We start from the raw sequence: 25389 nt of genomic DNA, 5'->3' as shown, positions 1-25389 counted from the left end.
ATAGAACAGTGGTCCGCAACCTTCTGGCACCAGGGACCAGTTACATGGAAGAAGGTAATTTTTCCACGGATGGGGAAGGGGGCGGGGGATGGTTTGGGGATGAAACTGTTCCACTTCAGATCATCAGGCATTAGATTCTCATAAGGAGCGTACAACCTAGATCCCCTGCATGTGGGTTCACGCTTCTGAGACTCTCATGCTGCTGATCCAAATGTAATGCCCCTGACCTGACGGGAGGTGGCGCTCAGGCCCTAACACTCCTTCTCCTGCTGCCGACCTCCTCCTGTGCTGCCTGCTTCCTACCAGGCCATGGACTGGTACAGCTCTATGGCCTGGAGGTTAGGGACCCCCAATATAGAATTTTGGGGGAGTGCCATTGACTATGCAAGTTTGCCTTATCAACTGACTTTAGAACCCTCTGCTCTACCTACCACCCTTAAGAAATGACTGCACTGTGAGGCTTCAGTCAAAGAACGTGCTGCCATTTTGTGAGGTGGTAATTCACCTGAAGGATTTTTAATTCCAAAATGTTACTTAACATTTTTCAGGGCTCATCAGTTGCAATTTAAAGATTTCAAATATATTTGAATATTAACCTAAACTTAGAAAGTTTTTTTAGAAGGATGTATACTTAGTCCAAATAAAAAGTTAAATATAATTTGGATTCTGCTTGTGAAGAAAATCTTTATTGATTGCCCTGATGCGAAACTTTTATTTTTAATGGCATCTTTTTTATTTATTTATTTATTTTTGAGACAGAGTCTTGCTCTGTCGCCCAGGCTGGAGTGCAGTGGCATGATCTCGGCTCACTGCAACCTCCACCTCCCAGGTTCAAGCCACCATGCCCAGCTAATTGTTGTATTTTTTAGTAGAGATGGGGTTTCACATGTTGGCCAGGCTGGTCTCAAACTCCTTACCTTGTGATCTGCCCACCTTGGCCTCCCAAAGTGCTGGGATTACAGGCATGAGCCACCGCGCCCTGTCAGTGCCATCTTCATTACTGTGGTTTTTCTTGGTAGTTCTGATGTCATTGCCTTTTTGATTTTGCTAATAACTGGTTTATTTCTCTCATGCAGTGATACCCTTACCAAAGTAAGGGGTGTTTAATTAATTATATTGTACCAAATTTAATTGTATATTTATTTTCAGTTGGATAACAGAGCAAGATTCAGAGGAAGAAAAGGATATTGATACATTATGTTGAAGCCAAGATGGAAGAAAACAGATATTTTCTCTGGTCATTAACACAAATAAGCCGAAACAGGAAACATGCTTTTTACTGTATCTGTTTGGTTGGACCAGATTTCCCCTCCACGGAACACTGAAGAAAATGGATGAGTTCTGTTTTTCAGTATGTATAAAGTAAAATGATTCTCTTGATCCAAGTTATTTTTAGAAGAAAAACCTAATTGAACAGTTATGGGTTGGCAGCATAATAAATGTGTTTTGAGAATTGTTCTAAAGCACAGAGAATGGAAAGACTGTTATTAGCAAACTTGACTCCTCAATCGAATTACACAATTTGTACAGGCCACTGATGTGACTGACACAGTTGATAACATGGAGCCCATCCAGAAGATGTCTGTTGGGAAAGTTTAGGATGAAACTTTTTCTTTAGTTCAGTCTTCTCCTGTCTAGTTCTAAAATAAATTGTGTTTGATTCCTTAGAGAAGAAATACTTCATGTGTGCTTTGATTCACTTAGTAATAACCTCAGCACCTCAACAGAATCCACAGGCGTAGCTGGTGCTTGGCCCCAGATTGTGGTGCCCAAGCTCTTTACCATCATCTTCGGACTGCTTTTGTTTCCTGGTTTCATTTTCAGGCTGGCCCTCTCTACATAATGGGCCAGTGTGAGCTCCAAGCCCACATCCTTACGATCCATGATTCAAAAGGGAGAGAGAGAACTTCCTTTTTCAGGGTTCACATATCAAATCCTATAAAAGGACTCTGGTCTTCCCAGGATCACCTGCCCTTGCATTGGACCAGTCCCTATGGAAAAGGGGATGGGGGCCTGTGATCTTGGCCAGGCCTGGGCTATCTGCGCTGTCACTGCTAACTCCTGTCAGAATCACATGGATGAGCAGTGGGCCGAATCCCAAAAGGAAAGGGGTTTAAAGCAAGTGGAAACAACAGATGTTCACTATAGAAAGCAAGAATGAAAACCACGAAGTGGTTGAAGATTAGCCTTACAGTAATTTTATTCTGATCACTTAATACAGTAGAGTCAAACAGGAATCCAAGTTTCCAACTTTACTTTTGGCATTGAAGAATCGCAAACAACCCTAGCGTCTTTATACCTCCATGGTTGACTGGAGTTAAAGCAATCAGGGTGTTGTACAGCTCACTTGAGTTTGTAAAGGTTCTACTAAAAAGTGAGAATTCCACCCCAGCATGGGCCGTTGTTGCAGAATATCACAAAGGTCTGTTGAGTGTACTCCTTTTCACTGGGAAAGGGACAGTCATGGTTTTTTTGACTGTATACATATTTAAGTGATACGTTATTAATAAAAGTAACTCTAAAATGTATATTATAAAGCCCTCTCATCTTTATTGAGCTTTGTTTGGAGAAATACACGTACCATCAGATTCACCCCAAAACTTATCAATTCAGTGGTTTTTATATTGTATCTACAGCGCTACCATCACCACGAATTCCAGAACATTTGCATCACTACAAAGAGCAACCTGTACCCATTAGCAGTCACTTCCCTTCCCCCTCAGCCTCTAAAAGCCGCTAATACACTTTTTATATAATATGTAGCCTTTTGTGACTGGCTTCACGTACCATAATGTTTTCAAGGCTCATCCCCATGTAGAATCTATCTGTACTTCATTGCCTTTTAGTTTTGAATAATACTCCACAGTATAGATGTATCACATTTTATGTATCCATTCATCAGTTGGCACACTTTGGTCTGTTTCCACTTTGGGCTATTATGACTAATGCTATGAACAATGGTGAACAAATTTTGCGTGAGCATGTGTTTCCATGAGAGCAGAATTACAGGATCATATAATTCCAACTTTTTTTTTTTCCTTGAGATAGGGTCTCTGCTGTTGCCCAGAATGCAGTGGCATGATTGTAGCTCACTGCAGCCTCACCCAGGCTCCTCCTAACTCAGCCTCCTGAGTAGCTGGGACCACAGTCACGCGCTATCACGCCCGGCTACTTTTTTTGTATTTTTGTGGAGACAGGGTCTCCCCATGTTGCCTAGGCTGGTCTCAAACTTGGCTCATGTGATCCTCCTACCTTGGCCTCCCAAAGTGCTGGGATTACAGGCATGGGCCACTGTTCCTGGCCCAACTTTAACATTTGGTGAACTGCCAAAATTTTTCACAGAAGCTGTAGCATTTTACATTTCTACCAGCCATCTTTGAGGGTTCCAATTTCTCCACATCACCAGCAGTTATAATTCATGTTTGATTATAGCCATTCTACTGGGTATGAAGTGCTATCCACTTGAGATTTTGACTTTCATTTCTCTAATGGCTAATGCTGTTTGAGCATGTTTTCATGCGCTTATTGGCCATTTGTATGTCTTTGGAGAAATGTCTATTCAAGTCCTTAGTCCAGTTCTCAGTTCAGTTCTTTTTATTGTTGTAACAGTTTTTTGTATGTTGTAGATACAAGTCGCCTAAAGATAAGTGATTCACAGATTCTCCCAGTTTGTGGTTTGTCTCTTCACTTTCTTGATGGTATCCTTTGAAGTATAATTTCTAATTTTGGTGAATGACAATTTATTTTTTTCTTTTGGTGTATCTAAGAAACCACTGCCTAATCTAAGCTGATGGAAATTCATTCTTTTATCTTCATTTAAGAGTTTTACAGTTTTACCTCTTACATGTAAGTCTGTGATTCATTTTAAAAATAATTTTTCAGGCCTTTATTTGCAATATATTTTTAAAATTTTCATTGTGGTAAAATACATATAAAATTTACTATCTTAACCATTTTTAAGTGTACAGTTCAACAGAGTTGAGTGCATTCACAATTATGCAACCAATCTCCACAACTCCCCTTCACCCCACCACCCCTCCACCTCTCTACCCTGACAGTCACCATTCTACTTCATGTCTCTATGAACTTTACTACAGTAAGTGCCTCATGTGGACTCATACCACATTTGTCTTTGACTGGCATATTTCACTTAGTATTACGTCCTCAAGGTTCATCCATGTTGTAGTACGTATCAAAATTTCCTTCCTTTTTAAGGCCAAATAATATTCCATTGTACATATATAGCACATTTTGTTTACTCATCTGTCAGTGGACACTTCGGTTGCTTGTGCCTTTGGGTAACTGTGAATAATGCTGCTGTGAATATGGGTGTACAGATATCTGAGACCCTGCTTTCAGTTCTTGTGGGTATATACCCACAAGTGGAATTGCTGGAGCACATATTCTATGTTTAATTTTTTCAGGATCAGCCGTACTATTTTCCACAGCAGCTGTAGTAGTCGACAGTAACAGCACACAAGGATTTCAACTTTTCCACATTCTTGCCTATACTTGTTATTTTCTGGTTTTTTATTTTATTTTAAACAGTGGCCATCCTAATAGGTGTGAAGTATCTCCATGTGGTTTTAATTTGCATCTCTCTAATGATTAGTGGTGAACATAATTTCATGTACTTCTTGGCCATTTGTATATCTCTTTGGAGAGATGTCTGAAGTCATTTTGAATGGGTGAAAGCATTCAAATGGGTTAAATCATTTTCAGTCCCTTAAAGGGGTTAAGGTGGTAGATGGGTATTAAAAAAATAGGTTGTTTGCTCTTTTGTTGTTGAGTTGAAGTTCCTTGTATATTCTAGATGTTAACCTCTTCTCAGATGCATGATTTGCAGATATTTTCTCCCATTCTGTAAGCTGCCTTTTCTCTCTTTTTTTTTTTTTTAATGCACAGGGGTTTTGCATTTTGGTGTAGTCTAGTTTATTTTTACTTTTGTTGCGTGTGCTTTTCGTGTCATGCCCAAGTCACTGCCGACTCCAATGAAGCTGCTCCCGTGTTTTCTTCCAGGAGTTAAGAGTTTTAGCTTTTAAATTATGTCTTTGATCTATTTTGAATGAACTTTTGTATATGGTGTAAATGTCCAGCTTCATTTTATTGCCTAAGGATAGCTGGTTTTCCCAACACCATTTGTTGAAAAGATGTTCTTTCCCCATCGAATGGTCTTGGCGTCCTGTGGAAAATCATTTGACCATATATGCCAGGGTTTACTTCTGGGCATGCTATTCTATTCTGCACTTCTGTCTGTTATTTATGCCAGTGCCACATTATTTTGATTACTGTAGCTCTGTAATAATAAGCTTTGAAATCAAGAAGTATGCGACCTCCAGCTTTGTTCTTTTTCAGGATTGTTTTGGCTACTCGGGGTTCCTTGAGATTCGATGTAAATCTTAGGATGGATTTTTCTATTTCCACACCAAAAAAAAATCAGTTGGGAATTTGATGAGGGGGGTACATTGAATCGGTAGCTCACTTTTGATGGTACTGTCATCTTAACAATATTAGGTCTTTCAATTCATGTGCACAAGATGTCTTTCCATTTATTGGCGTCCTTAATTTCTTTGCGGCAAAATTTTGTAGTTTCCAATATACAAGACTTTTGTCTCCTTGGTTGTTTATTCCTGAGAATTTTCTTTGTGATGCTACTGTACATAGAACTGTTTCCTTAATTTCCTTTGGAGATTGTTCAACAATGGTGAGTTTTTAACATTTAATTTTTACTGTTAAACATAACCAGCATACCGAAAAGTGAATAGGATGTTCATATGTTAAGAACAAAGTAATCTCTCATGTAACTGGCCATCCAGATCAAGATAACATTGCCTGAACCCCCTGTAATTTTAGCCTTTTTTAGAGACCCTCTCACTAGCCCCTTTACCACACTCTGCCATTTGCCTTCTCCTTTGACCTTCTGGATTTGGCTCCTTGGGATGCGTTTAGCGTAACTGATTACATAGAGAGAAAACCAGTGTGGTCCAGTGCTGAAACAGGAAAGATTTCAGTTGACCACCACAAAACCACCATCTGTTCACCTGTTTATTCAACAAACTTTAGCTCCTTCACAGCAGGCATTACACTTGCTCTTGTGAATACAGAGGGGACTGACAGTGGACAGCATATGCATGATACAGTCGTCATAGTCAACACTGAAGGAGAGGAACTTTTTCTGAAAGGGCCAACTTCATTTGTGGGGAGAAATCACCATAGAGGAAGGCAGACCTAAGACCAGCCTTACAGGAGGGGTGAGGATGCTCAGGAGAGGTCCAGATCCAAGGGGATATAGACCAGGCCTGGGGGTGCATGGATGGAAATTATGGGATGGTTCTCAAGAGATACAGGTCTCAGTGGCTGATGGGATGTGGAGGAGAAAATGGCCCCAAGGTCATCTATGAGAGGGAGACTCAGCCAGCGTGGAGGAGGGGCATGAGCACGCTGTGTTTGAGATGACTGTGACACAGGCAAAGTGACAAGCACAGTGCTTGGAAGTATAGGTAATCTGGACCTTGAGGGAAGAGTCTGGGATGGACCTAGAAGTTTAGGCGTCACTAGCATATAAGTGACCATTTGTTCAACAGGAATGTGTAAGATTTTTCAGGAAGAGCATCTTAAGTGAGAAGGTAATGGACAGAACCCAGGAGAACACCATGCCATTACTGGCAGGTGGTGTGCGACAGCAAATTTGAGAGTGAGGTGGGATGGTCAGAGATGTAGGACCACCAGGAGAGAGTCAGGCCACAGACACCAAGGGAGGGCCGGGTGGCGAGGAGGAGGAGGCAGTGAAGTGCTGTATCTGTCTACATCCATCTAACACAGGCATCCTCTTTGGCGCCATGAGGACAGAAGTTTGTTTCCTACCCTGTCTACTCAGCTTTTTCTGTTATGTGGGACAACGGAGTGTGGAAGACCTGCCTGGACTGGCTTGCAAGGCGCATGGGGGCCTGGTGCAGGAAGACGTCATGGCAAAGACCCGGGCCCGGTGGATCTAGAGAGGATGGGCGTTCTGAGGCTGCACCCTGGGAGCCCTGTCATAGCCTGGAGAGCAACAGCTAATAAAAACAAGACCCAGCTACTCTCCGTCTGCCTACTGTTGGCACAGGATGGGGGGGTGGGATTGTATGGAGGGCGCGGCCTCAGGCTGGAGAAGCCCCCCTGGTGTCCCTGGCAGGGGAGGGAGTGCCTGTGCAGGCTCACAGATCCCACCACGCTGCAGAGCACGGTGAAGCCCCCACCAGTTTTCCCCACTTAAAAGTCACCATTTGGCCACCAGACAAATCACAGACTGATCCTGGGGCCGATGTCCACTGTGCTGGTTGGTACCCACAGTTAGCGTCGGCAAGGCATCAGGAGGTCAGTGGCGGCCAGGGCCCCTTTTGGGAGCTGACAGGCTGCTGAACACAAGTTTCCATCTCTACAACCCAGCTCTCCTCTCTCTGCCAGAGGCTGAGCTGCTTGGTGTTCACAGGAGTGAAAGATCTTTTTGGTCAGCATATACCTCTCAGAAAGAGATACTATTTTGCTTTTTTTTTTTCCATCTTCCTGATTTCAAATACTGGATTTTATCCACCGTAAATTTAATTACTTCCTACTTTTGGAAATAACCAGGGTCTCTGAGAAGAGGGCACTTTTAAAAGTGTCAAAACCATCACAGATCCCGAGAAGCCAGCTCTGCCCCTCTCCGGAGGCCCTCATGGGCAGCCGGGGGCCAGGTCAGGCAGCCTGAGCTGTTTTCTGCTGCCCACTCCTCTCCAACCTTCCTTGACCCCCTTGGTTCTGCCATCCCTGCAGGTTCCATAGGGAGCTTGTGCTTCTGGGCCGGGGTTCCTCCTGTGCACAGCACAGCAGTGCCCTCACTACAACTTACGGAACATCAGCTCTTAAGAGGGGCTTGTACAGGAGGATGTTTTGGGGTGCAAGTGACAAGAGAGTCTGTCCATCTCCAAATTCAGAGTTCTGTGAGGGCCCTGCCTGCCAGGAGGAGGTGCTGGTCTCAGAAGAGCCATTCCAGGAACACGACAGGACATGAGGCCAGTTCCTTCTGTCCGTGTGTTCCCAACACCCCTGCACACAGAACAGCTCTTCTCCCCCAGGCTTGAGAAAAGAGAAACGCTGGCAGCCCTTCAGAGTGACCAGAGACGCCACACTGCCCACTGAGAGAGATCTGCTGCTCATTACTACAACACGAGGAGCACTCAGTACTGCTGAGGATACCATGAGAAGCCTCTTTTCAAAAATGGTGCCAACCTGCTGTGTGATGCTGGTAAAGAACAGAGGGAGGTTACCCAGTAGAACATATAATGAAGTAACTTCCCCCCATTGGCTAATCATTTCTGTTCTCGGAAAAATCACAGATCGGGAAGCTCCAACCTCCAGCTCCTCTTACCTTCCTCCAGTGCAAAGCCTCCCTGGGACAACTCCCCTAGATCTGGGCAGCCAGATTGTGCCAAGTCATCTACTAAGCAGAGACTCAACAGGAAACCAAAGCGCAGAATGGCATGGGGAGGGAGGGCGGGAAGCAGCTCACGGTGGCTGATGTCTGGGCGTCCTGACATGTCTTCTCCTTGGCTTAACTTTAAAGAGAAGCAAAATTAGGCCTGGCCTTGAGGGATTCCCTCTGACCTTAGCATACTCTAAGCACAACACAGGACTGACACCAAGATGATTCCAGATGGATTGATCTAAATGCAGAACTGAAACCATAAACATCCTAGAAATAAGAACAGGTAAGTGCTGAAAAATCATCCTGGGACACGACAGTGAAGGTAGAAACTATTAATAATATTAAACTGAGCGCGGCCCACGCACCAAGCAAGGTGCCAGTGAGCACTTTAGTCCAGCCCCTCATCGTGGGCACGCAGCCACACCACCGTGCCCACGCAGCCACACCGTGCCCATGCAGCCACATCACCGTGCCCACAAGGACACGGCTGCCCCATATGTCCCACCTTCCATGGTGAAGCCAGGACTCCATTTCAGAACAAGCATCAAAATGAAAGACAGGTATATGTGACTATATGAACCATTTAAAATATTGTATAACCCCCTACCACAGACCAACAGACAGCCGACAAATGGGTTAAAAAGTGTGCAACGTATGACTGGGGTTAATACATTGTATATTACAAACAATCTATATGAAATAGGCCAACACTCCAATGAAGTCACAAAAATAGAAATATAAAGGTATAAAAGATGTTCCGTGTTCACAGCAATCAACGAAATGGACATTGAAACGAGGTGCACTGCTACCATCAATGAGAATAAAGGCAAAAGGCACGTGTTATTTTTGGTGATAGCTTAAATTTCTAGGAGTCTGGTAATACTAAAAACTCCAAGAGTTAAACATTTCAATCATTCTTTAATTGTGCATTTCCAGTGAGAGGAATTTTTCCAAGGGAGAGAACGGGTCGTGCGTGCCTAGAAGGCGGCACGGTGGTGCAAGCTGCAGTCCTGGTGACGACCAACAGGGTCAGTATCAATACAAGTGGCACCGCATTCTGACAAGTCATACAACAAGGACTGGATTACCCACGGAGGTGATGTGATCCATGTTCACGGACGGAAAGGTAACAACAATGGCTGCCACTTACGAACACCTGCTTCCGAGGCGCGCTGCACATTCCTTATGAGGAAGGTACCGTTGTTGTCCACACTTTGCACATGAGGAAACGGAGGCTTGAAGAGGTCAAGCAACTTGCTCAGAGTCACCAGCCAGTGAGGGGCAGAACCTGGATTGGGACCTGGTCTGTCTGCTCTCAAAGTCCTCGACCCTGTTGCCCCTCTGCTTCCAATTAGGCAGAAACAAGCTTATAAATGGAAGTCTCCCACGGTCCCATGTTTACAAATATATGTACTCAGCACCCGAGCTCTCAACGCAATGCCCAACAACAATGGTCCCGTCACAGGCTGGTCACATAGAACTAGTCCTCCTAATAGGATCAATCAGGCAAGACCACATTTAGTATCTTGTCAGTTATTTATTATGTGTCATTCTAAAGACTAGCACATTTACAGCATACATGGCTTTGAATGACCTAAGAATATATAAAACGGTAACCGTATGTTTATATATATATATTAATACTGCCCAAAACAAATAAATAAAGGTATCATAATGCACTAAGCTTGGCAAATACAATGGCGGAGGGACAAAACTGTATTATACAATATTTTTACATCTTTAAAGGAAACTAAAGGCAACTGTGCTCTGTAGGAGCTCTTACAGAATCCACATGACAGTCCCAGTTTTCCATAGATCTCTTTTCTTTTTAAATGGGGAGGCATTGTAAGGAACACTGGACGGAACCTCTATTTTATGGTAACCTATAACACTGCCTTCCCTGAACCTCTGAAAACTCAGAACTCCTACAGAAGACAGGAGCTGCTTGCCTCCAAGGCTGTGCAACACACACCCTTGCAGGCGCCGGAAGCCCAGGAACGATGCCTTCAGGGAGAATCCTGAAACCCGAACCTTTTCTACAGCATTTGCCAAGTCTTACAGTTTTATGGTGACCCATTACATAAAGCGAAAATTGGGAAAATAATTCATATAAAGGTGCCACATGCAAAACTGCTGACAGATGATCAACATTTGCTATATTCCCTTTGATAAGTGCAGATATTTAATGCTCTTCAGACAAAAAAGATCTGAAAACTATGTAATATTTATTTTTTAAAAGCAAGGAGATTTTTTTAAAGTTAAAATGAGAAAAGATGGAACTAAAAATTTACCAATTAAATGAGATGGTGGGGAGGTGAAAGGGTCAATCAGCCATATTGAAACGAACTGTCTGTGAACAGAAGTTGATACTTAAAAAGGAGACTCTGACACCAGCAGCAGCCACCTGTGCAGTGGGTTTGGTGGGCAGGACTTTCTTGGCCTCCTGCCTGCCACAGTGAACCCCGCTTTGAGGGAGCGGCAGAGAGCTTCATCCTTCATTAAAGTGTCTCCATAGACATGTTCCTCCCTGCAAGCATCGGGAGACAGCAGGCTCTGCTTGCGTGCTGACTTCTGAGTAGCAGCGGGTCTGGAAGGTCATCCAGTTCCACCCCTACCTGATGCCCTCCCCCTCTGTGTTCCTGCCAATAAGCAGTCCTCCCCATGCCTCAGCACCCCTGGCCCAAGTTTGTTACATGTTTCTAAAGGAACCAGAAGAATCTCTAGGTTTTTAGACAAAAGAATTTCTAAGAGGTTCACAAATCATTAGGATCAGCATCATTAATATGTGCCATATATATTTCTTTTACAACCTTTTCAAGAACATGTAAACATCATAAACAGAATCAATAAAACATATAAACTCCTAAGAAAAAAACTCTGCTATGTGCAGATAAGACTCACCATCATCTTATACAAGATGACCGGACACAATTTTCTATGAAATTCCTAAGGTTTATGGCCCATAAATCCCTTTCAAAATCTCATTTGAGGAGAATAACGTCAACTGTTTCTCAATAGTCATCTTACATAAGAATGAGAATAAGAAAGTAACAATTATTGCAAACCTAAAAATAAGACACTTTTATCAGACATTCAAACACGATTGTACTGTCTTTTCGAAGATACATTGGAGATCCTGCAAAAAAATTTTTTTCCGAAAATATTTAGGTTTCTACTATCTCTATGGTCATAAATTCCCCGTGGGAGTGTTGACATGCCACAGCTGAAGCCTTAGATTAACATCGAGAGAAGAAGGGGAGATGCGTCCTCTGGGCATGGGGGAGCCTAGGCAGGGAGCTGCAGAGAACAGGAGACAGGCTAAAGGGACCTTACTGCTGGCTTTGTGTCTCCAGCAGACTCCCTGTTCTGTAACTCATGAGGGACAGAAAAAGGACTGGCCCCAACTGTGTGGGGTACCTGGCAGGTGTTACCTTCTAATCAAGTCTCATCTCCCGTTGATTTATCAATCTTTCTTTCAACTTCTTCAGGTGGTGGTGTAGATAGGATAATTCACTAGAACCCGTTATTCTCACTGCATGAGATAGTGCTAGCTTCTTTCCCCAAATAACATGTATTGGTCTGCCTAGGATCCAATTATTTAATTTATTATTTACTGTTTTACATTCAGATCTTTACAAAGTGGATTGTAATTCAATGGTCACTGTTGAGTTACTCTGTAGAAAAGTAAGTGAGCAAGTAGGCATCTGAAAGTCTTCTAGCATTTCAGACAAACCTAGCTTGATTCATGTAGGTAACTATTGATGAGACCTGTGTAGGAACAGCCAAAGGCTGTTTAAATGGGCAGTTGTTACTGTCCACGCTATTGAGCCAAACATTACCTCCTATTGATTCCAATGGGGAAAAACCCAAAAAACAAAAAACATGCCCCAGAAACTCTTCAGTGAAATGTTTTGGGTTTTTTTAAAAAAAAAAAAACACAAAAAATAAAAACCAATCCTTCGGGTCTTCTTGAAGAATTCATATATGACACTAGAGGGTACCCACGTTTATTATGTAACAGCTAATTAGAGGAAACCGTGTGTTCACGTTTCAACTTTTCCGTAAGTCCCTTCGGGAGGCCTGTAATGCTTGGGGAAAGCCTTCAGCTGCAGGGAATTAAATGCATATTTGCGACTTCCAACATTCTTCATTGTATTTTCTCTTCGACAACCCTCACTGGGGAAAAAAACAAGCACAAGAAATGACAGCAGTAAAAAAGGAAAAAAGAAAAGACTTAAACTAAGATGAAATGAACTGATTATTTTCATAACATTAAAAAAAAGATTAATTTAAATGGGTGCCGGACTCATTTACAACAAATACGTACGTAAGATGGCAGGTTTCTGAACAAGGCAACTAAGAAGCACAGAGACGGACACATGCTGCATGGGGCTGTGAGTTGTGCGTTCCTACAAGCAGCACCGTAGCTAAGTGGAAGCAAACGTTTTCCAAGTGAATGGCTTCATGTAGCTCATGTCTGAGTCATATGGGGTTCTACCATAACTTGTGGTTCAAAGATTCTCTTACATAGCAAATGAAGTGGAAAGAGAACTATTACTACTCTCACTAAAGTTGCACTTCAGAGCTTTAAAGAGCTGCACTTTTCCATATTAGCAAGAGCTGCAGTCACATCGAATTCAAAATGCGGACTTTCCTTGCAGAATTCAACAGGTCGCAAAGCCAGCTGGCTAGGGAGGCTGTTCTGGTCTGCTGTCTCCCGGAGGACAGTTGTTCTGGGTGCCAGGTAATCCAGTGGGTTCATGCACTGTCTGCAGAGCAGCCTGGCAATCAGGGCTGGAATGTTATGAGGGAGGGATCTCACTGAGTTCTGGTAGCAGCCAGTCACCCTTCCACAGGTGGGCTGCCCCCATGTGTTCCCTCTTGCACAGGTGCCACTGAGCCAGTGAGAGCCCACAGGTACCCTTCCCTAGAGAACTCACGACCAGCGTCATCCCCAGCTGCATTTGATGGAGGGTTGCCATGGCAACCAGGGGGCAAAAACAAACACTGCGTGAGGTGGCCTCACCTGCTCAGTGAGCGCATCCGGGGAGTTCTCTGGGAAATGTTCACGTGTAGACATGAAACTAACTGGCAAAAGCAATTTTAAACATAAATGACTTCCGACATCACAGGATAACTTGATAGCTTTATACTGTGCTAAGACTAGCAGTGAAATCAACTAGTTATCAAATTTAGTACAAAATTCCCCTTATGAGATGTAAAATTTGCAGTTACCAAGAAACAGTGATTTTTAAAAAAAAAATTCAAATTGTGTGAAGACCATTATGTCATTCATTTTAAAAAAACATTAGTGGCAATTGCTCAAGCCTTTTAAAGTGAAAATGACAGTCTCATTATCAAGAACATGTAAAATACTTTTGGTAAGACAGTAGTTTTTATTCAAAAGCTAAGCTCCGATAGTTTAGAAAAGTATCCACCTGGTTGTTATAACTAATTTGGTAACTTGGATATGCTTTCTTGTCACAGAGCCTCAAGGCCTCAGCTAGATGTGCGTCACCTGAGCTGAACACCTAGGCCACAGGAGCAGGCCCCCTGGCGTAAGGAACAATCATGTTTGCCTAACATTCATTCAGTAATCAAAAACGTACTTCCACTTAAAGCAGAAGCTACAGGTTCTTATATACAGTTCATCTCCTTTAATCTTTGGAAACTCTTACATTAATGAACTACTTCAGATATGGCTTCTCCCTTTATATACAAACTGCTTAAAAACCACCTATCACTAGTAAACACTAAACTGCCATGAGGCGCGAGGCAGAATAATTTGTGAACTTTGACGTTATCTTTGATTTACATGCTAAAGGAGCTAACGCCTAGTTTAGCTGGCTGAACACATCAGATGTGAAATTATAATAAAGATTATACTTTCATTTCAACGTAGTTTTCAAATCAAATTGTATTTACTTTCCCCCAGATGTCTGAATTTGCAAAATCCGACTGATGTGGCTGATCCACAAGCTGACACTGTCATCCCGCCACCTGCCTGTGCGGATGAGCTGGCAAGAGGGCCCGGGGCGAGGCGTGCAGAGGTGGCGAGGGCAGCCTGTGCTAACTGGGGCTTCCTGCTGCAGAGGCCAAGCTGCTTCCCTAAGGCAGGACACCTCCACTGATCACACTGGCTGCATACTTTTTAGGAATTAATGGTACGTGTTGAGGTGGTCTTAGATAGATTTCAGCAAGAGGGACTGAATTATTTCAAAGCTCCACGATTATTTTATTATATCAACAAATTCTTTCTTTCCAAGGGCATCCATTTTTGAAATGGAAATCAAAATGGACACCCCAGATGACAGGGAATTTTAGGGAATCCTCTAGTTTTCCGGTTCCACTGGGGTCTTCTACTTGAGAACTCATCTGCAGGCATCAGGATCTTAGTGATTCTATGGCCAAGCATGGGGTGGCTGCTACACCTGCCACTCTGTGTTAAAATCTCTGCCGGAACCAAGCCATAGGCATAAATGGTGACTGTGACTGTCACCCTAGTTGAAAAAACTTACACAACAATTTTATAAGACCAACCAAAGACAGCCACTCCTGATCATGGTTTCCCGGAACACCAGGAGCTGGTTGACATTGACAATGCCTCAGCACTACCACTGTATGAGCAACTAAAAACCATCACTAAATGTCAGTGACCCCTTTCTTGAACCATCTCCCCATCTCTGTTTCATCCTATTTCTCACTAAAGCAAGTAAGATTTTGAATACGTATTTGGCCTGATTTCATGAGTTAAAAGGCCTTAGTGACATTAAAATTCAGCCTAAAGGGAGAGCAGCGGAGTTTCTTTTCTCAAATACTTTTAAGTTTTAAAAAGCCAAACCCAGCCCACTGCCTAGGCTAATCTCACACTGTCCTTCTGGTAGCTCTCCGAGCGCACAGGCGGCATACTGCTTTTCACCCAGCCCCTGGTGGAGACAAACGAAGAACCTTATCTCACTCCCTTTGGTCTCGTTTCTCTCAGCCCAAAGGCCAAGCCCACACAGGCGAAAAGGTGTGGTGACAATCAAGGGTCAGGCCGTGGTGTCCTTGAGGCCCCCTGGGAGGGACTCCTCGGCCTGGACACAGCTTCTCTGTGCTGTGGGGCAGGGGCCTGGGAGGGGCCCCTAGAGGGTGCCACAGAAGCATCCTTGAGCCCTGGGAGAGGGAGGGGTGCTGCCTGCAGTCAGAGGGCCTCCCTCTGCGCATGGGCTCTGCCCAGTCACTAGCCCTGCGGTGGAGGTGGGAGTGCGCGTGAGTCACCACTGCAGGCACTGGAACCACATTACCAGGAGCAGGACCAGGAAGCTGTGAAATGGGAACTGCAGGAGGCTGTGGACTCTGCTTTCTTGCTTTCAAATAAAGCAAACAAGATGGTCTCAGGTGAAGTGCACGCCTCAATGTGGAAGAGGGAAAGTGGCAAACATGCCTTTCAAGTAATCACAGGCTGGACAGGACGCTGCCCAGGGACTACTGTCATGCTACCACAGCTTACACCACCCAGGAGCTGGCGTTTGGTGAGAGACCCCCTACTGAAGGCTGCCAGGAGCTATGCCACAACAGCCACCTCATTTATTTTAGAAGAGACAAGTGAACACACTGCACTTGGAGAAGCGTGGATTCACTTACAGGGGTGACACACAGGTGACGCCTGCCCTGGGGAGCCTGCAGTGCTCAGGATGGTCTTACACTTTAGAATGTAAAGTGTCCAGTCTGGCATTTGCCATTCATTGCTAACCGCTTCTGTGATTCCTGGGACCCAGACTCTGAGCTGATACTGAATGAGAGAAAGCCCGGGTTAAGGTCTGGGAGTCCTGGAGAGAGGACTTTTGTGGTCGACTGGATTTCTGGGTGTCAAGTTTCTGGAAAAGCAAGCTTCTCTAAATTCATTCCCATTTTTCTGGCCTGGTTAAAAAAAATTGTCTTCATAAACTACAGTGTATGGGGAACCAGCTGGAGATAGAAAGTGGGGGCACAACATGATATGAACTGGAAAACAGAGAAGCCGCTGCCTGTCCTGCACAGGGTGTGGGGAGCTTTTCCTCACCTATTTGGTTACCTTTACAGGTGTACAGTTACCCTCTGCCTCACATGGGTGTTAAGGTTACACTTCATCGCGTTGCGGGGAATGCCACGTGAGGACTGAGGGGCACCAGAGGAAACCAGAGCGCCTGCTGCTCTCACGGCTCCATCCACTGCAACTGCCCACAAGTCAGGGACCATTTTTTTTGGCAATTTTTCTTTGATTTGATTATCAATCATATTTGATTAGTAAGAGAGAAAAGATGTTGGAACTTTAATCTGTAATTAAAGATACCATTTTTAAATGAAAAATACTGTTTTAAAATAAATAAAAGTATGTAACTTTAACAGCCTTTGGTGACTATATGCATTAATTCCTCGAACCAGCTGAATGATCCTTACATAGTGAAGAGTAAATCTAATGTCACATGCAGTAGGTGCTCTTTCTGTGTCTGGCGTATGCAGTGGGTGATCTTTCTGTCTGGCGTATGCAGTAGGTGATCTTTCTGTGTCTGGCGTATGCAGTGGGTGCTCTTTCTGTGTCTGGCTTATGCAGTAGGTGATCTTTCTGTCTGGTGTATGCAGTAGGTGATCTTTCTGTCTGGTGTATGCAGTGGGTCATCTTTCTGTGTCTGGCATATGCAGTAGGTGCTCTTTCTGTGTCTGGCGTATGCAGTGGGTGATCTTTCTGTCTGGCGTATGCAGTAGGTGATCTTTCTGTGTCTGGCATATGCAGTAGGTGCTCTGTGTCTGGCTTATGCAGTAGGTGATCTTTCTGTGTCTGACTGTGTCTGGCTCTTGCTACAGCGTACTACTGTATTCACAGCTTTGTGTCATCCTTAATTGGAAATAATAAACATAAGCAAGGAAATGGTAGGATTCTGCAAACTGTTTGCTACTGTAATTCAGGGACTACGCTTTGAAATGAAAGCAGAAAGTACATGTCCTATTAGATAGGTTTTTCTAGATGAGCCAGTTATAAAGCATCTGTCTTTTTCTTTTCGTTTGTCATCAAAAGGAAAGGAAGGGTTAGCAGTACACTTAAAGAATAGTATCAAATATACAAATTCTCTTCAAACAGAACCCCTTTCTCTTGGAAACAGGGCACATGAGAGGTACAGGTGATAGATAGTTGTACATCAGAAGGTAGAGACGTGGTACAAGGAACTCCAGGCCAGCTAAACAGTGCAGTGACAGGGTACCGTAAGAACATGTTACAAGCACTGAAGATGCTACAGGAGCTAAACAAGTCTTCTTGGTGAAATAATTTGGCAGATATTTACAGTTCAGAAGAACAAAACGTCAAAATGTAAGGCATGAAATATTTCTTGGCAGACCACGCTTTGACACATTCCTTCTGTCCAGTTAGGTACACGGTGGCTGGACATGTTCTGGCACTTTTGTTTTTCTTGTGACTTATTAATTTTTCAGAATGATACTCATTTGCAACGCAATTTGGTCACCAGGTATGCTATGCTCAGAAAGAGCCACACAATCAGTAAATTGGGGCTCAGAGCCAATAAAGGAATGGAACAGAGGAGGCTGGGGTCTAGCCTTAAGTCTCGGATGGGCACCAGGCCGCTCAAGTTCTTCTGGGTGACTACCTCCCGTGTTCCAATGCTGTGAAAAGGAAAAAGTTTGGGAGAAAGAAAAAGGAAAAAGGAAAGGAAAGAAAAGAAAGAAAGAAAGAAGACACATGCGATGGGTTTTATCAAAAAGGATGGCATAAAGAAGAGAACCAAAAGATAAGGTTAAACAAAAATGAAATGAAGTCACAAGAGAAAGAAAAGATGAAATGCAGAAACGGGTATGAGAGGAAGACCAAAACAAAACCAGCACAGTTACAGGAAAAAAAAGGAGAGAAAGAGAAGTGAAAATAAGAAAAAATACTGCAATCTACTGAAAATAAACACATGTAGGTTGAACGAATGGTTTTCCATGTTCACTCTCTCGGCTGGCCAAGCACGACCCCATGCTGCCTGGCCATGCTCCCACACGCTGCACAGACAGGGATTTCTGAGAAGCAAGCCGAACATGAAGAACCATTGGGGGTTTGACCTTCTCACAGATGCCTGAGCAGGGGGTGGTACAAAGGATTTGGCCAAAGCTGCCTCTTGATCAACCACGCAAACGAAAACCATTTACCTCAGGTACCAACCAACCAAGCGCAGAGCCCCCACCAGCCCCGCCTCGGGCTCCAGGCTCAGCCGTGCAGGCACGAGCGAACTGCTGTTTCCATCTTTGCAAGTTAGGGTTCTACAAGCATCCCCAAGGGTGGAATCCAACCAGTGCCACACTGTAAATTTGGGGCTTCTTCCCCCTTTTGGTGCCACAGAAGAACTGCACTGAGGTGAGATGGTACCTAGCACCACACGACTCTGGAAGCACATTGATGTCTGCCAACTGGCAGCAGTGACACAGAATCAGAGGCCTGACGACACAGCAGGCAGCTTGTGAAGGCTCCCCTTGGAGATGGGGAGGCAGGAGGCCCAGGGTTCCTCTTCACACAGGGCCCTCCCCAGCTCTCCCAGAGGAGCCCAAAGCCCCCACGGCCCTGCTGGAATGTGCCGTTCTGAGAGGGCACGACTCCCAAGCTGTGGAGCACTGACCCGCTGCCACACTCCCTGCCAGGAGAGGCTGGTGGGGCCCTGTGGCTACTCAGGAAGGCCTACTTCGAGGGCTTCAGCCCCAGGACTGGGGGCAGGGGCACCCCAGGGGCCAAATGTGTGACTCTCTTCTCAACTCCATGTTCAGTGGTGCCACACTGGGAGCTTGAAACGGGCCCTGGCAGAAGCGTTTATGCCACAGAAATGGCCAACATTACAGATCAGGGCTTGTGGGGAGAGGGCTACAGCACAGCCCTGGCTACCATTCACCCTGGGCCTCCAGGAAAAAAGCCTGGGCGCCACCTTGGCCCCCACCCCCTCCACCCTACCTGCATGCTCTACTCTTCCGTCTGATAAGATGCAAGCCAGAAAGCCATGAACCAAAACGTCCCCGTCCACCCACGGGCGGGGGAAGTCTATGCTGCCTTCTGGGGCTCTCAGCTAAACTGCAGGTACTCGGCACCCCAGCAGCCAGCGCTGCCAGCTTGTGACCCAGCCACTTCGGCGTGCAGCCGTCTGAACAGGTACATGTCTTCCCCTCATGGGATCGTACCGAAGACAGAAGTCACCTTAAAACAAATGCTTGTGACAAGAGCCTCAGACCTGCAAGGGTTGGCTCAAGGTGGCAGCAAGCCATGTCTCCAGGGCTGGTGTGAGAAATCCGGGGCAGGCACAGGTAAAGTAGGATGCAGCTTGGTTTTGTTTTTATAACTTCTTAAAAAACTAGTAAAGTAACACATGTTCACTGTAGAGATTTCAGAAAACAAATAAGCAAGTTAAGAAGACGTCCTTGATTGGAGGCAGGGGTGGGGTTGAGAGCGGAAGAGGGCGGGGTGGAGGGAATGCGGCCTGTTCCCACAGGAGGAAGGGCCTTCCCTTTGCCAGGCCCCAGGGCCCTTACCGCTAATGCGGAGAAACAACAGCCCTTACAGCTTCCGAAGCCTCACAAGAGTGACAGGAAAGATAGCGCCTGGCGCGGGTAGTGTCCTGTGCACTCTGGGACACCGGGCAGGAGAGCGGCTACTGTGGGGACCATTGGATGATCTGTGCTAAAATGATGCAAAAGCCTTCCAAAGGTGTATACTTTTTAACCTAAGACAATTGGCTAGGAAAATGTATAAGGATATTCACTGTGCCTTTGATTAAAATGCTGGAAAACCATATACAGCTTTTAAATATTAAATGACAGCAAATTGGATAAATTACAGTGTGTGGAAAGTGGCTGGGTGTGGTGGCTCACAACTGTAATCCCAGCACTCTGGGAGGCCAAGGTGGATGGATCACCTGAGGTCAGGAATTTGAGAACAGCCTGGCCAACATGGCGAAACCCCATCTCTACTAAAAATACAAAAAATTAGCCAGGTGTGGTGGTGGGTGCCTGTAATCCCAGCTACTCAGGAGGCTGAGGCAGGAGAATTGCTTAAACTCTGGAGGCAGAGGATGCAGTGAGCCAAGACTGCACCGCTGCACTCCGGCCTGGGTGACAGAGCAAGATTCCATCTCAAAAAAAAAAAAAAGAGAGAGATAAGGTCTACATTTATTAACCTAAAAAACGCTCACAAGACTCTTAATTGCAAATATAATTACTTGTTTGTGCATGGGCGTGTTTCTGTTCTGTGTCATGCAGGGACTGGTGAGCCCCTGTGTACGTACTCACACCCAGATGCAGCTACGCATGTCTCTTATCTCAGTATCTATCCAGATGTCAGCAGCGCTACCTGTTCACAGTACGAAACTGGGGGATTCTTTGTGGGGAGGGTTCTGAAGAACTAGTGTGGGTGTTTATCTGTATTTTCTAATTTTCCTACAAGGATTTTCAATTCCTTATGTGATTAAAAGTTATAAAAAGTGCTTTGTGCCCTGTGCATCCTAATAGTTGTAACTGTAGCAGCTGTCCTGAGCACACAACCCAAGTGGGCTGGGGCAGGCGGACGGGGCCCTTGCGGGTCTGGGCTCCGTGGCAGGTCAGCCATCGCGCTGTGGCTCTCCCTGGGGCCACTTTGTCACTGGTCTCCTGAGGTCTCTGTGTTCAGAGGTGGTCAGAATGAATTGTTTTCATTGAACTTGTTTGAGAGCCCAAGAACTGAGTAGAGGTCTCCGCATGGACTGTGTGCCTAACTTGGGGTGCCGGCTCCTGACTCACCCTGATCCTGCTCCTTGCTGCCACTACCGCAGGGATCCCTGTCCGCTTCGTTCTCCTTTCTTCACTGGCGGAGGTCTGCAGCCCACTAGAACGTCCCCTCCCCACCCCCGTGCAGCTAACGGGCACAGGCGCGGCCGCCGTCCCTCAGCACCAGGGTCACACTGGACATCAGGCCTGAAGGGCACCGAGGCTCCTGGGGAGTAGACCAGGGAATTAAAATTTTTAAAAGGCGCCCCAGAGCGGGGGTCTTTGAGTCTCCATTGCTTCCCTGAGCCTGGGCAGAGGGATGGCGAGCTTTCACAGAGAGGGGGAGGAGAACGTGGACAGACAACACGGGAAAAACGATTCCGTTTTTACAAAATGCGCTTATCAAGAGGCAGGAGCTCACGCGTGGCTTTGGTGCATTATTGTGAGAAGGTCAAATGGCAGAAACATACAGAAAGGATAAGAGAATTGAACACTTTAAATAATTTGGTGAGAGGACACATGGTACAGAACATTTAGTAGAAGTGACCGTTGGAAACGAGACTTTAACAGCATTGGTGACTACATCGAAGGAGACGGGAAACCAGGTTTCTTATCCTTTCTTTTGGTATGTGAGGTAGGGGGCTGCCCAGCAGTGCTTGAAACAAGGCATCGATCAACAGGAGACACTTTTAGTTCCGGGTTTCATTCTGCAAACACGCCTGCTGCCTCGGAATCAGAACATCATTAGGGTGAGGTCGCCAGGGCACACTGACAGCTCTCATGATAACACACTCATGTGACACTTTGCTCATGAGAGCAAATTGTGTCGACTGCTAGAGAAGCAGCAGAGCAGACCGGTGCAACCTGCAGACGCGTTGCTTCCCTCGAGTTTGGAAATGTGCAGATATCAATATATACACGACGACAACAGCAGATGCCTGCTGAGAAAGCACTGGCCCTAAGTCACACCCACGGCCAGGCAGGTGGCCAGCAGGGCACTGCATGTCACGGCTGCATCCCAGCTTCCCGTTTAGCTGCCTGACCCCTGGCTGGCCCACCAGTCTACCGGTTTTCTGGGCAGTCCTGCTCAGAAAGTCCTGCTAGCTCTTTCCCCCCACTTTTCAAGAGAACCCTGTCTGAATTTGATTGTGCCAATAGTTTGACTGGTTTGTCAAACTCAAGTGTGATGGCTGGAGTCGAGGAGCTCATGCAGGGTAGGCCCCGCGGGCAGGAGCAGGGCACCAGCTCATCTGCAGTTTACACGGGCCGGGGCAGGCGGGGCGCGCGGCCTGGCTGCGGCACTCACCTGCGCATGCACTCCAGGGCCTGGGTGAAGACCTGTGGGGCCATGCCATGCTCGTGCTGCAGGATCAGGCACTGCTCCAGCGTCACCGACATGGCTGTACGGTCCTTCGCGCTCTTGCAGCTGGTGAACCGGACCCCATTGAGGCGACGGCAGATCTGCCAACAGAAACATGGGCCGTGCTTGGGAGGCGAGGCTCCGCAGAAAGGCAGCACCCTTCACACCCAAGAGAGGCTCCCAACCAGCCCAGCAAGGGCAGGGACAGAAACTCAGCACCCGGGCCTGGCCAGATGCTCCCATTCTGTTCCCCAACTCCATGCCCTGCCAGAGCTGGTAACAGAAACCAAGTCACTTACAGACACCAGCCCTTTTGGGAGCATGCTGCCTGTGGGCCTGCCGCCATCCCTGCCATCCCTCATCTGGCCTGTCTTCTCCCACAGGACACTCTTTTGCAGTCTGCTGTCCCCTTCCAAACCATGCCTGGGCCCTCTTGTCACGTTCAGCCCTTCACTATTGATCCCTCAGGGAAAGACAGCAGCAAAGATGACCCACTAGGGAAGCCAGAGTCACTCTCAGGATGCCCACAGTCCTGGGCCAGGTCTCCAGGTCTCCCTGGAAGGTAGGGAGCAGACCTACTATCTCGACTCTCCTCTCTCACCTGCACAGACGGGAGCAGCTCAGAAGTTGCACTGCCCTTTGGCCACCTCCTGACCACCAGCCCCACAGGCCTCCTCCCGCCATCTTCTCCCGGTCGGTCACAGAGTTAATGCCAGCACACTTCCCTCCTCACAACGGAACGGCTCACAGAGTAGGGGGCAGGGCAGCCTCCGGACTGGGAACAGGCCACTTGAGTGCACCTCCTCTCCCCACGGGGAGATTTCAGGGCATTTTCCCTGCACCACTAGATACAATCCTAGGCACCCAGTCACCAAATCCAGCAAGCTCCGAAACAAGGTCATTTTTTCTTGTACATCTGTGGCCATCTCATTTGGCAGCACAACCAGACCTGAGCTGATATTAAGACCACTTACAATCCTTACTTATCCAGTGTTATGTAAATATTCATACTTTCCAGTGTGGCAATACTATGAGCTTGATTGCAGAGTGCTGTCTCAGGCTGCCCCGGGGATGTGAAATCCTGTATGTATACCATGGTACACACATGCGATGTGCACCATATTACTTACATAAACAAACACCAACTGCGTATTACAGGACTTTCCACGATCTGAAAACCTGTGCGTTCCAAAACATCTGGCCACAGGGGCTTCAGATAAAGGACCATACACCTTATCAGATACTGCACTATGACGCCAAGGCTGGTATCTAATGAAACATCATCCAAGTGATGTGATGGCGGGCTCCGGGTATCTGCTGTACGCCAGAAAAATATCAGTGTCTCGTCAGCTCCTGAAGATGGCACAACACCCGCCTGGCAGGCCAGCAAAGTCAGAGAGCATGCCAGTCACTGCCAGGATCATCGTTAGACACAAACATGGCACACATGGCACAGTGCTAAGAGCCTTGTCTAGGGAAAGGCAAATCAGAAAAGACTCAGTGTTCAGGCAAGACAATCAGAAGGAGAACAGGCTTCTTCTGAGAACAGACCAACAAAAAGAAGGAAAGAAAAAAGAAAAACGAACAGGCCTAAGCAGATAAGCAGACCCTAATCTAACGAAGAGTAAATTAATCACATTTGTGAAGCTGTAACTGACAAAGCAAGAGTGAGCCTGGTGTGTGCACTAAATCCTATGGGCTGTAGAGTTCAGGACCCAAACACATGACGGAAGCTGGACTACAGGTTTCAAAAAGCTTTAAATTCATGGATGCTGCATCCAGCGCTAACGTAAGGTTCTGGAAGGCAGGCAGGGGTGGCCGTGATGCATCCTTGCCCGAGAGGGCACTGCAGTGCCAGGCTGCCATCCCAGAGGGCCATCAGCCACTTCTGGTGCCCTGCTGGGTCTCCCCATCCATGAGATACGGGCTGAAACCTGACTAAAGGGATTCCAGCTATTTAGCCAGGGACCCTTTGTTCATACACACAAACAAAAAGAAAGAAGAGCCTAAAAAAGAGAGCGGCTCTGGTCAGACAGGATGGGAGGACTCAGTACCTGAGTGGCTGGCACTGCTGCCCCACAACCCCTTATCCCCAGGGGATGCCTAGGGTTCAGTGGACAACGTGAGAACCCATGCAACCGAGGGTCTGAGAGCCTTCCACCTCTACACTCATGCTTATACACCCTGAGGCCCCTACAGGGAACAAGAAATACAGGACTTGATGGACTGCTTTTCTGTTCTGGTGACAGGGGATGGTCAGTTGTCCCTATACTTAATGAGTTTTCTATGACATGGCAATGGACAGGTAGAACCACAGTTCCCAAACAAGGCATGCACAAGGTCTCTGCGCCGCTCATCTGTAAAGCTGCCTGTGTGTGTATTCTAGGGAGAATGAATCAGTGAGTGCACGTCCCCCACCACTGTTCAGACACCTAGCTGTGTCACCCTCTGCATTCTTTTTTTTTTTTGAGATGGAGTCTCACTCTGTCACCCAGGCTGGAGTGCAGTAGTGTGATCTCGGCTCACTGCAACCTCTGCCTGCCAGGTTCAAGCAATTCTCCTGCCTCAGCCTCCCAAGTAGCTGGGATTATAGGCATGCATCACCACACCCGGCTAATTTTTGTATTTTTAGTAGAGATGGGGTTTCACCATGTTGGCCGGGTTGGTCTTGAACCCCTGACCTCAGGTGACTCACCTGTCTCGGCCTCCCAAAGTGCTGGGATTACGGGCGTGAGCCACCGCGCCCGGCCACCCTCTGTATTCTTCGTGTCCTGTGGGAAAGGCTTGCTCTTCACACAAAATCTCTTAAGGTGCTTAGGTAAGAGGCTGTCACAGCCTGGCCAGGGGG

General features: G+C 46.2%; 2 protein-coding genes across 5 annotated transcripts in view; one reads left to right on the top strand and one right to left on the bottom strand.

Moving 5' to 3' along the window:
* The window catches only part of LOC105522131 (cytochrome c oxidase assembly factor 5), an 8688-nt gene extending 6160 nt beyond the window's left edge, over window positions 1-2528 (top strand). The window contains exon 3 of the mRNA XM_011956549.1: window positions 1150-2528. Coding sequence (XP_011811939.1) covers window positions 1150-1191 — 42 coding nt within the window. The 3' untranslated portion in view covers window positions 1192-2528. The remainder of the gene's footprint in view (window positions 1-1149) is intronic.
* Window positions 2529-9344: 6816 nt separating this feature from the next.
* INPP4A (inositol polyphosphate-4-phosphatase, type I, 107kDa) overlaps window positions 9345-25389 on the bottom strand; it is a 71899-nt gene continuing 55854 nt past the window's right edge. For 3 of the 4 annotated variants that reach the window (XM_011956543.1, XM_011956546.1, XM_011956544.1), the window contains 2 exons: window positions 22488-22642; window positions 9345-12622 (listed from right to left, as the gene is read on the bottom strand). In XM_011956543.1, coding sequence (XP_011811933.1) covers window positions 12490-12622; window positions 22488-22642 — 288 coding nt within the window. In that variant the 3' untranslated portion in view covers window positions 9345-12489. Of the gene's footprint in view, window positions 12623-17253; window positions 18086-22487; window positions 22643-25389 lie in introns of those variants that run through there. The other variant, XM_011956545.1, reaches the window with a different exon arrangement.

The sequence above is a fragment of the Colobus angolensis genome, unplaced genomic scaffold, assembly GCF_000951035.1.
Source record: "Colobus angolensis palliatus isolate OR3802 unplaced genomic scaffold, Cang.pa_1.0 Scaffold42, whole genome shotgun sequence".
Taxonomy (NCBI): Eukaryota; Metazoa; Chordata; class Mammalia; order Primates; family Cercopithecidae; genus Colobus; species Colobus angolensis.
The sequence above is the reverse complement of the archived record's forward strand: the minus strand, read 5'-3'. Positions and strand labels throughout refer to the sequence as shown.